Here is a 13242-nt window from a genome sequence, read left to right as displayed (position 1 = left end):
ACACACACACACACACACACACACACACACACACAGCCTCACACAGCTTTCAGATCCTGAAGAAGACGGAGATGAAATGAAAACATAAACACACCGACGTTCTCACAACTTTATTTCACCTCAAAATATTTGGTGGGACACATAATGCCTGGGAGTCCAGACTGTGTGTGTGTGTGTGTGTGTGTGTGTGTGTGTGTGTGCTCAGTGGCTGCAGGGCTCGGCCAGCCTCCCGGTGAACAGCAGGGTGTTGATGCTGGCCTCTCTGATGAGCAGCAGGAAGGGCCGGTCGGCCAGGAACACTTCTCGGTCCAGGTTGATGGAGCGTCCCACGGCGACCACGGCGGTGGCGGCCGCCGCCTCGCTGCCCTCCTCGTTCACCTGGAAACAGGAAGTGAGACATCAGGGTTCAGAGCGAGAACAGAAACAAACATCGCTTTCTCTCTGGTTATTATTTTTTACTGCGGATGTTTGGCTTTTCCCAAACCTGAGAGCGGCCCGTGCAGAATTCACTTGATTTTTTTTTTTTTTAAACTGGGGAAATAAGGCAACTAGCAAATTAACAAAAAATTACCATGAACTTTAGTAAAATATAGGCAAAAAAAGAAAGATGAGAAAGAAGAGAAAATGATCAGAAAATTACATTTTAAATAAAAGAAATGACAATAAAATGGCAGGAAAATCTGTAAAAAAAAATACTGGCAAATTAAATAAATAAATCATCAATCACTAGATACAAAAAAGGTCAGCTCGGTGAGGCTGGATCAGGGTCCTGCTGCTGCCGGGCCGGGGACCGGGACCGGGACCGGGACGGGGACCGGCTGGGACTCACCTCCAGGAAAGCTTTGTGGAAAGCATCTGAGATGTGCAGCTCGTTGTTGTCGTCCTCCAGCATCCCTGCAACACAACAGCACACCGCTGACATCACTGCTGACATCACCGCTGACATCACTGCTGACATCACTGGAGCCTCTGTGACGGGACGTCCTGCCACGCTCAGTCTCGACCTCCAACATCCAAACTCAGATATTCTCTGAGATTAAAGTTGTAAATTTATGAGAAAACACACACACACACATATATATGGTAAAAAGTTCTTCTTTTGCTTTTTTCACTCAAGATATTTTCTCATAATTTTACCACTTAAGTTTCAGGGAGTATCTGAGTTTTTTCTTGGAACGGACCACAGGATTTTTCAGCTTTGGTCACCACTTTGTGTGTTGTGTGCTGTAACTGCCCCGTACGACACCTCAGGTTTTTCAGTTTGTTCAGTTTTTGGCGGGCCTGTCCCGCTGTGTGCCCCGCCCCAGAGCTGGGTCAGCCCTGCCTGGCCCAAAGGGATTCTCTGGGCCCTCAGCAGCTGGAAACCGGGCGGGACAGTCCCACAGAGGACCAGCAGAGACCGGAGGAGACCATGGAGCCAGCTGGAGCCTCGGCAGCAGGACGTCCCGTCTGGAGCCGCAGAGAGACTGAGAGCGGGCTGTGTGTGTGTGTGTGTGTGTGTGTGTGTGTGTCACCTGGCAGGCTGGCGCTGTGCGGGTCGAACAGGTCCCTCAGCCCCATCTCCTGCAGCTTCTCCTTCAGACTGAAACTGTCCTCCACCCGGAAGCGAGGGACTTGCACCGACACCGTGGTCTCCTTCATCGCCTCGAGCCAGCCGCTCAGCTTCCTGAGGTCCAGGCTCGCCTCCACCTCACACACACACACACACACACACACACACACACTTAGCATCTGTATGACGCGCTAAAGCACCGTCTGTCTGTCTGTGACCGTCTATTAGGGCCACTGCAGGAAGATGAAAAAATTATGCGGGGAATAATAATATTCAGAGAAATTAACTCAGAATTTCCAAGATTAAATGAGTAAATTTACAAGAAAACAACTCAGATAATCTCTGACATTAAAGTGGTAAATTTACAAGAAAAAATTTACAAATTTATTAGAAAAAAATCTTGAAAATTCTGATATTATAAAGACAAAAACTTCTAAGTAAAACTTCAGAAATATAATATTCCCCCCTACAGTGGCCCTAACACACTGACTGTCTGTCTGTCTGTCTGTCTGCATACATCAATCTGCAAGATGTTTTTCAGCAATCATGAAAGACTGAAGGCTACAGCATCATCATCATCATCATCATCAAACCATTCAGTGAGCCCTCCTGCCCTGTGGGAGGGGGCGTGGCCATCCTGGAATAGGCCACACCCCCACCAGGATGGATTTATTTTAAAAACCTGGGAAAAGAGGTAGTCAGCAAATTAGCAAAAACTTACCTGGAAATGAGAAAAAACAAACAAACAGTCTTCAGATGAATAATCCTGGACGCAAAATGTCAAAACTGCTGATATGTGTTTTTTTTTTTTTTTGACAACAGCAATAATAATACATGTTTTGCTATTTAGAACAGTGGCTCTCAACTGTTCATTATTTTCAATAATGTTCCCCCTTTGAAATATTTGTTCAGCCCAGTTCCCCCTGAGCAGAGCCAAAGACTACAGAAATAAATGTTAAGAGGCGGTCCGGCCCAGATCCACCTGCACCTGAAGCTGATATTAAAAAGTGAATATAAAATGTGCTTTATCAAAGCCTCATCTACATTTTGTATTGAACTTATAGCACAGGCTCATTATTTTAGGAATGACTGAGGTTTTTTAAATTAACATTTTAAAAAATGCCACACCCCCCCCGTAGTACTCCAGCGTACCACTAGGGGGACGTGGACCCCCATTTGAGACCCTGTGCTTTGGAGGAGGCCAGGTGTTACAGGAAGAGATTCTATCCCTAAAATGAAAAGGGAAGGGACAGGAGGTACCTGGCTGAGGGGCGTGTCCCGGGCCGGCAGGATGATCACCATGGTGATGTCATCGCCGCGGTACGGCATCTCCAGCAGCTGCACCTTCTCGTCCGGCAGGTGGGCGTACCTGAACTTGGCCTCCTGGTACATCATGCTGACCGAGCAGCTGCGGTTCTCGTTCACGTGGAAGTCCGACTTGAAGACGTTGTCTTTGTCGAACTTGCTCTTCCACTGACCCTGCAAGGCAGCACGCCGCCGGTCACACCCACGCCACCCGCCACCCGCTCAGAGTCACCATGGCAACCACAGATATTTCATACAAACGAGACAGCGACCAGCTAGCCCTCTTTAGAGATGATTCAGTCCTTATATTTACTTTCCTTGGCCAAAAAAGCGAGTAAAGAAAAACATTTTTTACAAGTTTTTTTCTAGTAAATTTCAGACTTTCTAAACTCGTAAATTTACCACTTTAACCTCGGACCCTCCACCCCCCCCGGCTCCGCGGTGGCACTGATGCGCCGCGGCAGATTAAAGTTGTGAAATTATGAGGCACCTTGAAGTAGATGGTGTTGACCAGGACCAGGACGGTGTTGGAGTCTAGCGCCCCCTCTGGCAGCGTGTCCTGGATGCGGTTCTCAGTCTTGTTGGAGATCCAGTTGTTGATGGTGACCCGGGCCAGCTCGGGCTTCTCCTGCAGCAAGAACACAACCACAACCACAATCCTCAAGATCCTCAAGATCCTCAAGATCCTCAGTTAGAGAGAACGTCTCTAAATCAGCACTACAAAGCGCTTCATAAAGGCGCAAAAAGTAAAGTAAAATGACATAAAATAAATAAAACAAACTCATCAGGTTAGTATAAAACCAATAAACAGCAGTAAAAGACAGTTCAAAGAAAATTAAAACTGAAGAAACCGGAGGACGCTCTCTCTCTGATGAAGGTTTGTCTTCATCAGCCGACCTGATGAAGGCGACCTGATGACGGCGTATTACGGCCATTACAGAGGAAAAAATACTACTGACTGCCTGACAGACTGAATTACTGACTGACTGACTGTCAGCCAGCCAGTCAGTTAGACTCTGGTGCGTCTCCTGGCCTGGACCTTCTGTGTGATCTTGGGGTTTTCTCCTCAGGAGGTGAAAACGTCCTCAAGACGACACAGAAGGTCCCGGCTCTGCGGCGGCTGGGAACCCGGGCGACCTTGAAGTTGAGCGGCAGCAGCTTGGCTCCGTAGACCACCTCGCTGATGTTCTGGTAGGTCTCGTTGAAGACCAGCGACTTTTCCCCGAAGAGCCGGTTGGCGGAGATCAGCTCGGTGCTCTCGTCCTTCTTCCTGAACAGACGACAGTTGAGCTTGGCGAAGAAGAAGTGGACCTGGTCGGACGTCTTCTCCTTGATGGTGTCGAACTCAAACACCTGCAGGACGACAGGTGAGCGGATTCAAAACCATGACGACATGATGATGACGTCAGATCTCACAGCATCTGAAGGTCATGGGTCGGGCCAGAGGACATAAAAACTAGAGGTCGATATAATAATATAATAATACAATATAATGGCCCAAATAAATATACAAATAAACATCAAACTCAAAGTAATTAATGAATCTGGAACTGAAAATCAAAACGTTAAACAAATCTAGGATGAAAAATAACTTTTTTATTTTTTGGAGCAATTTTGTTCCCTCAGTGTCGCTGAGTCCAGATGTTCAGCCTGATGTTATAATGGAGGAAACACAGTTTGCCTTTACAGTAATAATTTCACTGTAATCTTTTGGACTTTTGCAGAACTAAATTAATTATTGTTTCGGAGTGTTTCATGGTCCTTTACCTGTTATTCATATGTGACACATTTCAGTGACTTACGGTTTGATCACAGCCAAGTTCTGCTGATACTGCCAATTTGTAAAATGCCCATCAAAACCGATTAATTGATCGACTTCTAATAAAAACAAAATAAGTATGGAAACTTTATAATGTACAAAACAAATTAATTATTTGCTATTAATAGCGCTATAAAAGACACTTCTCACTTCTTGCTCTGAAATGTATTTGATGGTTCTGACAGCAAATTCCTTGTTTTGATTGTTAATAATTTCCCGTCCTTCCTACTTTACAGAATCAGACCCATTTGCATTTGCCGGTGTGTTAGAGCCACTGCAGGGAGATAAAAAACATTACAGAGCTGGGGAGGAGGGGTAATATTTTGATTAAAGTGGTAAATTTACATGAAAGAGATTGAAATGAGATTAAAGTTGCAATTTTTTGTAAATTTACGACTTTAATCTTGGAAATTGAGAGTTTTTTCTCTGAATGTTACCCCCCTCCTTTGGCTCCATAATTTCAGGTGGTGCCGGACTCACGTTCATGATCTGCTTCAGAGTTTCGTTGCAGGCGCCCAGCTTGGTCATGGCGAAGGCCGTGGAGACGCTGATGGGTGACATGAAGATGTTGGCGTCGCTGGGCTTGCTGTCAGCCAGCCGCTTGTACAGCGACAAGGCGAAGCGGCCGTTGGCCTGCGACAGCTCCCAGACTCGGGGGTTGGTGGATTCGGGGATCTTCTCCGGCTCGGTCGCCGTCGGGGCCTCGTCCTCGGGGTCGGGGCTCCGGTAGACGCAACGCGGCTCCAGCGGCAGGTCTCTGGGTTTGGCGCTGCAGATGTCCTGGCCGGCGAAGGAGCCGGAGACCAGGAGCAGCGAGGCCGCAGCCAACAGCCAATGAGCCGGCCTCATGCTGCAACAGAGCACATTTGAAAAACCTGAGCGTGGCGTCTGGCAGCCGGAGAGGAAGCTCTGCCAGCAGCGGCATGGCGTCTCAGTCTGAAAACTTCTTCCTTCCTGACTGTCAAGAAGCCATTTTAACCACAAGAATGTGACCAGCAACACAGATCTAATGTTTTTCATTTCATTCATAATTTTCAAGTTTTATTTTTGTTAATTTCCTGGTAGTTTTCTTTTGTTGTTGTTGTTGTTGTTTTTAATCTAAAGTTCTAATAATTTTTAGTTAATGTGATACTTTAAGTTTTCTGCCAGCAATTGACTTGATTTCTATCAAAAGCATGGGAAAAATGTGATGAATAAATTATATAAAATGACTCTAAAATGAGCAGGTTACAAGAAAATGATCAGATAATTAGCAACAAAAAACATAACAAAAGCTTAAAAGCCATGTTTGAAATGATCAAAATTATATCTTTAAAGGCCAAATCAGTGATGCTGGATCAGATTATTTGTGGTGTGTGTGTGTGTGAACACAGCCTTTCTCTCATTTTGCCGAGGATCTCCTGGAAGACCATCAAGGACCTTTGGGGGTCCTGGATCCCTTGTTGAAAACCACTGGACTGGACTATTTTTTCTTGTTTAACTGACAGGACATTCGATTCACTGTCCTCAGTCCAGTGTGAAGTTCCTCAAGGCTCGATTCTTGGGCCCGTTATTTTGTCCTTTGTCTGTTTTTAATCGCTTTGCTGATGATACTCAGTTATACCTCTCAGTCAATGTGAGTGAACTAAATAAACTGACCTCTGCTGTGGAACAGAGACTAAGGACTGGAAGTCTAATGATTTTTGCAATTAAAGTTGATGTCTAAGTTGCTGAACCTGAGTGTTTCCAAGTTAGTTTAATGACATTTTTGACCCACCACGCCTCCCTGTGGAGAGATCGAGCGCTGCACCAGGACTGCTCTTTGTTATTTCAGTGGTTTCAAGTTTCAAGTTCAAGTTTATTCACACATTACCAATATTAATACAGTCATGCAGTTGATGATGAGACACTGGCATGTATGAATAGGTCCCCCGAAATAATCTCTTTAAAGCTTTTGGGAGGGGGCCCACAGTTCATGAAACGGAAAAAACAAAAGTAGGGAGGTAGTGTAAGGTATGGTACCATATATACTGCTGTGTAAACATAGGAGGTGGGTTCATGATCAACGCTCAATGCGTAGTGATACCGTGTCTGTTTCAGGAAAGAAAGTAGTTCCACCAGTTTGGAAGCAACAGGGCTGCAAAAAGCATGGATACTGAGTCCCCAACAAACGTGCGTTGTTCATCTTTCAAAATATTTTTTGAAGAACAACAGTCCCGGTGCAGCGCTCCTTCTCTCCACGGGGAGGCGCTGACAGGTTAAACCAGGAGGATCTGGAGTGTTCCAGAGAAACATGACAGCAAGCACTTTGATTTCGAGCTACACCCTAAAAGTTTGTCCAGTGATGTTTTTTCCAGCTCAGGTTCGTTCAGGAACTGAGTTTGAATTTGACTTTTCACAGGCAGCCGAGTGTCCTCCTGCAGGACAACACATGACTGACCACAGATTAGCTGTAATGCCCCTATCAGACACTTCCATCAGTCTGTCTGCAAACCACATCAATACCTTCCACCCACCATGTACCGCCTACACAACACACACACACACACACACACACACGCGCATGCACACAACAAACACTGAGTCACGTCCAGTTAGTTGCATTTAGCAAAAGGACAAAAACATCTTTGTCCCCCAAACTAAACTGATGTAAATTCTTGCTGATCAGCGTGAAACAAAAGTCCAGTGTGACCAAACCTCAGAGAGATAACTCGATCAGGCCGTCAGGTCGCAGGCATGCCGTCCTCTGAGCGGCTCACACATTCCTGAACAAACTTCAGCCACAAACAAACAGCAGCCTGAAGTCGGACCACAGAGCAGCCGCTAAACTTCAAATCATTGGATATTAAAGTGGAAGTCGGAGTTACCTTGGTGAGCAGGTGAGTGTTCTGGGTGACAGCAGAGGATCAGAGTGTCAGATGGAACAGGTCAGCGCCCGGCCGTGCACGCCGCCTTCACTCACATCAACCTTTGAGTTATTGATCCGTCCGTTTGTCAATCCTCCGGCAGAGTCCGGCCCACCTGGAAGCTTCTGGCAGACCCGCCATGTGAGGCTTCAGGACGCCGCCGAGGTCTGGAAGCACGTGTCCAACTCGAGGCCCGTGGGCCGGATCGGGCCCACAGAGCAGCTATATCAGGCCTGCAGGATGATTTTGGACTTTCTAGAAAAACTGGCCCTGTTTCATTTGATCATCCTCATGTAGGAGAATGTTGCTCCTGAGATGTCAGGAACATGTGACCCTGAAGGACAGGTGAGCTGTGGTTGAATAACATTAATATGAAAATGTTTCAACAAGAAGGCTGTTCTAAAGTGTCACAAGCCTTTAAAAAAATCTAATAAAATGAAACATGTGGGATCAATCAGTTATAATCAATAATATCTAAGACTATTAATGTCTGGCCTTGAGGTTTCATCAATAATCTTAATCTCTCGCTGAAAGCTTCTGATCTCCACAAAGCAGAGCGACGTGCCGCCACCAGCATCATTTATCTTTGATCATTGATCTTTGATCAGTTTTGGTTTAATATCTCGTGTCACTGATGCAACAAAATACAGTCACACACGTTTAATGTGTGAATAACACCAAGAATCCAAATTCATTTCTAATCTGTAAATTCCAGTTTATCTTTTCAAATTCAAAAAACTCAGCAAAAAATCTGCCTGTTGATGAGTCTTGAGAGCAGAAACTTATTAACAGTTTATTGACGGGGTCAGCCGGGCGCTGACAGCTGAACATGTGACCGGAGGAAAACTTGGCCAACACATCCAGGACATCTGATCGGTTTTTGAATTTTCCATGACTGGAAGACTCATCTATTAACCCTGATATGGAAGAAACGCTTCCATATTTAACTCAAATCCATCGAGTTTGTCATCGTGTGCACATTCCTCCGTTTCAGAGGAAGAGAAATGATGCAGTTTCTGAACAGAGCAGGTCACTTCCTGTCGCGGCTGGTCACTTCCTGTCGCGGCAGGTCACTTCCTGTCGCGGCAGGTCACTTCCTGCTGCCAACGCCACATGAAAACTGAATGACATCACACAAATGATGAATTGTAGTATTTATTTGGGAAATCATAAATATAAAACACTATTAAAAGGCATTAATAAACACTAAAATGACAAAGAGACACTACAGCACACACACACACACACACACACACACACACACACACAGATAAAAGTATTGGGTGGTCATGAGATAAAAGTCAGAATGTAAACATCAGTCAGCAGACTGACCTCTAGTGGTGTCTTACACACACACACACACACACACACACACACACACAGACACACACACACACACACACACACACACACACACTCTCTCAGAAGAGTTTGGGCAGCTGTCTCAGTCGGCTCAGGTCCAGGAAGTTTCCCAGCGAGCCTTGTGTGTCCCGGCTGCTCGCGGCGTCTGAACCTGGCCGCCGCCCGCCCTCGTTCTCCTTGTTGCCGCCGGCGGCCAGCAGCTGCATCTTGGGCCGCAGGTCCTGGATCAGCTGACTCTGTGGGAGGAGCTTCATGTTTAAGCCTTCAGACAGCGGCGGGCGACGGCCGGGCTCGGGAACAGCGGCTCTCTCCTCCTCCTCTTCCTCCTCCTCCTCCTCCTCCTCGATCAGGCCGTACCTCCTCATGTACCTGCGGGTGGCCAGCGACATGTTGCTGGGCGAGGCGACGGCGTCCAACGAGGAGGAGCGCCCCCCCGCCGACAGCCGGCGCAGCTGCGAGTCGCTCAGGTAGCGCAGGGCGATGGCGTTGGCCTCCAGGCTCAGATCCACGCCGCTGAAGGAGCTGCTGGCCGGGGGCTCGGCCGGACGGAGGCGAGGAACAACCGCCGCCGGATCGACACGAGCCAGGGTGCTACACACACACACACACACACACACACACACACACACACACACACACACGTTTACTGAGGTCTTTACAGGCTTACAGAGAGCAGCAGCACGTGATGCTCTGAGCTGCTCCCAATAACAACAAAGAGCATTAATAACATTGGCAACGACCAGCAGGGGGCGTACCTGGCGTTCTCCACGGCGAGGTGCGCGGCCCTGTCCAGGCTCTGCTCTGCCGTCACGTCGACGCCCAGCTGCCTGAGGCGCCGCAGCGTGGCGTCCAGCACCGAGTCTCCGCGGCTCCGCCTCCTCCTGCGGGACGGCGAGGAGCCGGGAGCGTCCGGAGGCTCGGCGCCGCCCCCCGACTCCTCGCCCGCCCACCGCTCCTCGCTCTCTGAGGCCTGCAGGCGGCTGGTCACCTGACCCTGAGGACACACACAGAGGACTCATAAATAGGAATAAAAGGCAAAGGAAAAGCCATGAGAAAATTAACAAGAAATTATCAGAAAATTAGCAAAAAAAAAAAAAAAATTTCAATGTCAAAGAAAAGTTAAATCTGATGAGTGAAATGATGTTTCAGTGCCTCATCATCTGTCAGTCCCACAGTTTAAATGTCTGTAAAGGAACGAGGCTGCATTTAAAGTACAGTGAAATTAAATAATAATTATATAATACATAATAATAATATTCCTCATTTTGCTGAGGACCCTCCTGACCCCCTCCAGGACCCCCCCTGACCCCCGGACCCCCTCCCAGCCCCCCCTGACCCCCGGACCCCCTCAGAGCCCCTGCCTCACAGGCTGGTAAACCCCGTGCAGCGGCTCTTACCAGCAGGTCCTGGTAGAAGTTGCTCTGGTGGTCCGGCGGCTCCAGCAGGCTGGCGCTCTCTCCCAGCACGGGGCTCTGCAGGCCGCTGCAGGGTCACAGGAAGTGACATCACACACAGGAAGTGACATCACACCTCACATCAGCTCAAACTTCAGATTCAAGCCTGAAAACAAAACTAAAGTGAGCTACGTTTCAAAGAGCACGCTGTCATGGGGCTCACCTGGGGGGGCTGAGGGGGGGCTGCTGACCTCTGATGTCATCGTCCTCGGCTCCGCCCACCGGCCTGATGGGGTGGCTGCCGTGTGACGAGGAGGAGGAGGAGGAGGGGCTGCAGGAGGAGGGGGGCGGTCTGGGGACAGAGGGGGTGCAGGTGAAGGAGGGTGGGACGTCCTGTTGAGGCTCGTGAGTCGGGCGGGGGGGGATGGAAGCCCCCCAGAACAAACTGGCCCCTAAAACCAAAAGCACACAGGAGAAAGTCAGAGAAAACAGCCAATCAGAAGCAAGCTGAGTGTCACGGCGAGTCACGGCGTCACGCTGCCCCGAGGTCACAACCGTTAATGAAAACAAACAAAACAAAACAAAACAAAAAAAAACAGAAAAATGAAAAGGAGGTTTTACAAAAAAAAAGTGAAAAAAAAAAAAAAAATCTAACAGACTGTCTCGTGTGTTTCCAAACTGACTCAAGTAAAATGAAAGAGAAAATGTACGGAGGCCCAGCTGACATCCTGCTGGTCTGAGTCCAGAACCCCAACCTCCTCCTCAGCATCTGGACTCTGAAGAGACGTTGCTGTGACTTGGGCCGATTCAGAAGAAAACAATCTGCTGATTCTGGGCTCAGATCAGCAGGATCTCCTTGTTCCTGAATCCCATGTCAGAGTAGGATCTGATCTCTTTCCCTGCGCCGGGCTCCGATATGCCGTCATGAAAACAAAACACAATCAAAGAAACAAAAAAGACAACAGAAAGTCAAGCAGAGCGATAAAGATTTAACCTGAACTTGGTAGATTTGGCAATAAAACACACAGGCCGGCTGTCTCAGTGACCCAGGTGACAGGCGGTGTGTTGTACCTGTTCCCACGGCAACACTGGCGGTGCGTCTGTCTGTGTGGGCGTCGGCCTGCAGGTGTGACGCTGCAGGTTTCCCCTGAGCCTCCAGCAGCACCCGGATCTGCCCAGGAACACACACAGGCAGGTCAAACACACACACACATACACACATACACACACACACACACACACACACACATACATAGACAGACAGACAGACAGACAGACACACACACACACCAGGTTTTCCCCTCGCTAAACTTTAGCCAAACTTCTTCCCACAAATATCTTTTTAACTTTTAAAGGAACGGTTCACCCAAATCTGTCCCACAGCTGTTTGAGGGCAGTTACCTGCTCCTGCAGGAGGCGGAGCTGCTGGTCCTGCTGCAGCAGCAGCTGGTAAGCATCCGCCGGCAGGACCGCCTCGCAGCACCGCCGCCGCCACGGCCCACCCGACCCACCCGGCGAGGGGGGGGAGCTGTGAAGAGGAGCAGGAGGGTGGGAGGAGCCGGGTTCATCTGCTGGGTGACGGGCGGGGCTGCAGTGAGGCAGGTGGGACACAGGTGGGAGGTGACAGCCACCTGGGCGAGGAGGGGTGGAGTCACTGTCCCACGGCCCAAACAGAGGTGGAGGACAGTGAGCAGGAGGAGCTGATAAGACAGGAGGAGGAATGTGGCGTGACGAAGGAGGAGGAGGAGGAGGATGGTGTGAGGAAAGAGGAGGATGATGACTGCACATGAGAAGAGGGTCAGGGTGGACAGGTGGAGAGGCAGCAGGACGGCTGGATGGAGGAGGAGGAGCAGGGTGTGATGAGGGAGGAGGAGGAGCAGGGTGTGATGAAGAAAGAGGAGGAGGAGCAGGGTGTGATGAAGGAGGAGGAGGAGCAGGGTGTGATGAAGGAGGAGGAGGAGCAGGGTGGTGAGAGACAGGAGTAGGGAGGACAGGTGGGGGAGAAGCAGAAAGGCTTGAGGGAGGATGAAGAGCATGGTGTGATGAAGGAGGAGGAGCAGGGTGTGATGAAGGAGGAGGAGCAGAGCGGAGGCTGGGCGAGCAGAGGATGGAGGTGCAGCAGGTGTGGGCGGGGCAGCAGGTGCAGGGCGTGTCCAGGTGGGAGTTGGGCGTGCTGTGGAGGCGTCTGTGCCGGGGGATTGGTGCAGACGAGGATGAGGAGGCGTGTGCGGAGGGAGGAGCAGACTCCCTGCTGGCAGATGGGTTGGGGGAGGAGCCAGCGAGGAGGCAGGGAGAGGCTGGAGGAGGCCTGTGGGCGGGGCTAAGATCCTGCCAGCCAATCCGGTTGGGCTGGCCGATGAAGCTGCCGTCGATCAGCAGGGAGAGTTCTGGAACTGACGGCTGCACCCGCCGGGCCTGAGACAGCAGGACACACCGATCAGCACTGATCAATAATCAATGAAGCAACACCTTCACTAATCACAGAGTTAGCGCTGATCACTAATCACCCTCTGATTAATGCTAACTAATGAACACGTCAATAAAACACAGTGCAGATCACAGCTGGGACTAGTTATTGATCAGAGAGTGAGAGTATGGATTACTGAGCTCCTTCAGATTACACAGATTACACAGATCAGCTGGTGGGACACACCTGCTGGGCGGGGGCGTGGGGGTGGGGGTTGGGGGACGGTCTTGGTGAAAGGTCTTCGTCCTCCACACCTGAGTCCTGGTCGCTGATGGACACGCCCACAGCAGGTGGGGGGGCGCTGGGGGGGGGGGCGGGACATACACACATTAAAAAAAGCCTGTACCGTCATTTTATTCAGATATTCAGATTCTGGGGCGTCTCATTAATCACTGACAGACAGAGGGAAGCCCAGGTGTACTTCCTGTGTCCACCTGAGGTCACCTGATGGTGGACTT

At 49.4% G+C, this 13242-nt stretch overlaps 2 protein-coding genes across 5 annotated transcripts in view; both read right to left on the bottom strand.

Annotated features, from left to right (window-relative positions):
- stil (STIL centriolar assembly protein) overlaps positions 1-13242 on the bottom strand; it is a 47810-nt gene that overhangs the window by 17770 nt on the left and 16798 nt on the right. Inside the window, exons 10-18 of one of the 4 annotated variants that reach the window (XR_003928130.1) lie at positions 12971-13085; positions 12354-12732; positions 11719-12278; positions 11389-11488; positions 10541-10769; positions 10321-10405; positions 9679-9917; positions 8911-9514; positions 8805-8831 (exon numbers count right to left, since the gene is read on the bottom strand). Coding sequence is in view for 1 of the 4 variants with exons in the window: in XM_030049257.1 (XP_029905117.1) it covers positions 8983-9514; positions 9679-9917; positions 10321-10405; positions 10541-10769; positions 11389-11488; positions 11719-12278; positions 12354-12732; positions 12971-13085 (2239 nt within the window). In the remaining 3 variants the exon portion in view is untranslated. Of the gene's footprint in view, positions 1-8703; positions 9515-9678; positions 9918-10320; positions 10406-10540; positions 10770-11388; positions 11489-11718; positions 12279-12353; positions 12733-12970; positions 13086-13242 lie in introns of those variants that run through there. The other 3 variants (XR_003928128.1, XR_003928129.1, XM_030049257.1) reach the window with 3 other exon arrangements.
- serpinc1 (serpin peptidase inhibitor, clade C (antithrombin), member 1) lies at positions 146-5686 on the bottom strand. The gene is made up of 7 exons (XM_030049258.1): positions 5157-5686; positions 3995-4210; positions 3348-3485; positions 2813-3031; positions 1515-1689; positions 830-894; positions 146-378 (listed from the first exon to the last, which is right to left on the bottom strand). The coding sequence occupies exons 1-7, from the start codon at positions 5523-5525 to the stop codon at positions 202-204; spliced, it is 1359 nt and encodes a 452-aa protein (XP_029905118.1). The 5' UTR covers positions 5526-5686; the 3' UTR covers positions 146-201.

Source organism: Myripristis murdjan, chromosome 4 (assembly GCF_902150065.1).
Source record: "Myripristis murdjan chromosome 4, fMyrMur1.1, whole genome shotgun sequence".
Classification (NCBI taxonomy): Eukaryota; Metazoa; Chordata; class Actinopteri; order Holocentriformes; family Holocentridae; genus Myripristis; species Myripristis murdjan.
Note: the sequence above shows the minus strand (reverse complement) of the source record. Positions and strands in the feature narration are given on the sequence as shown.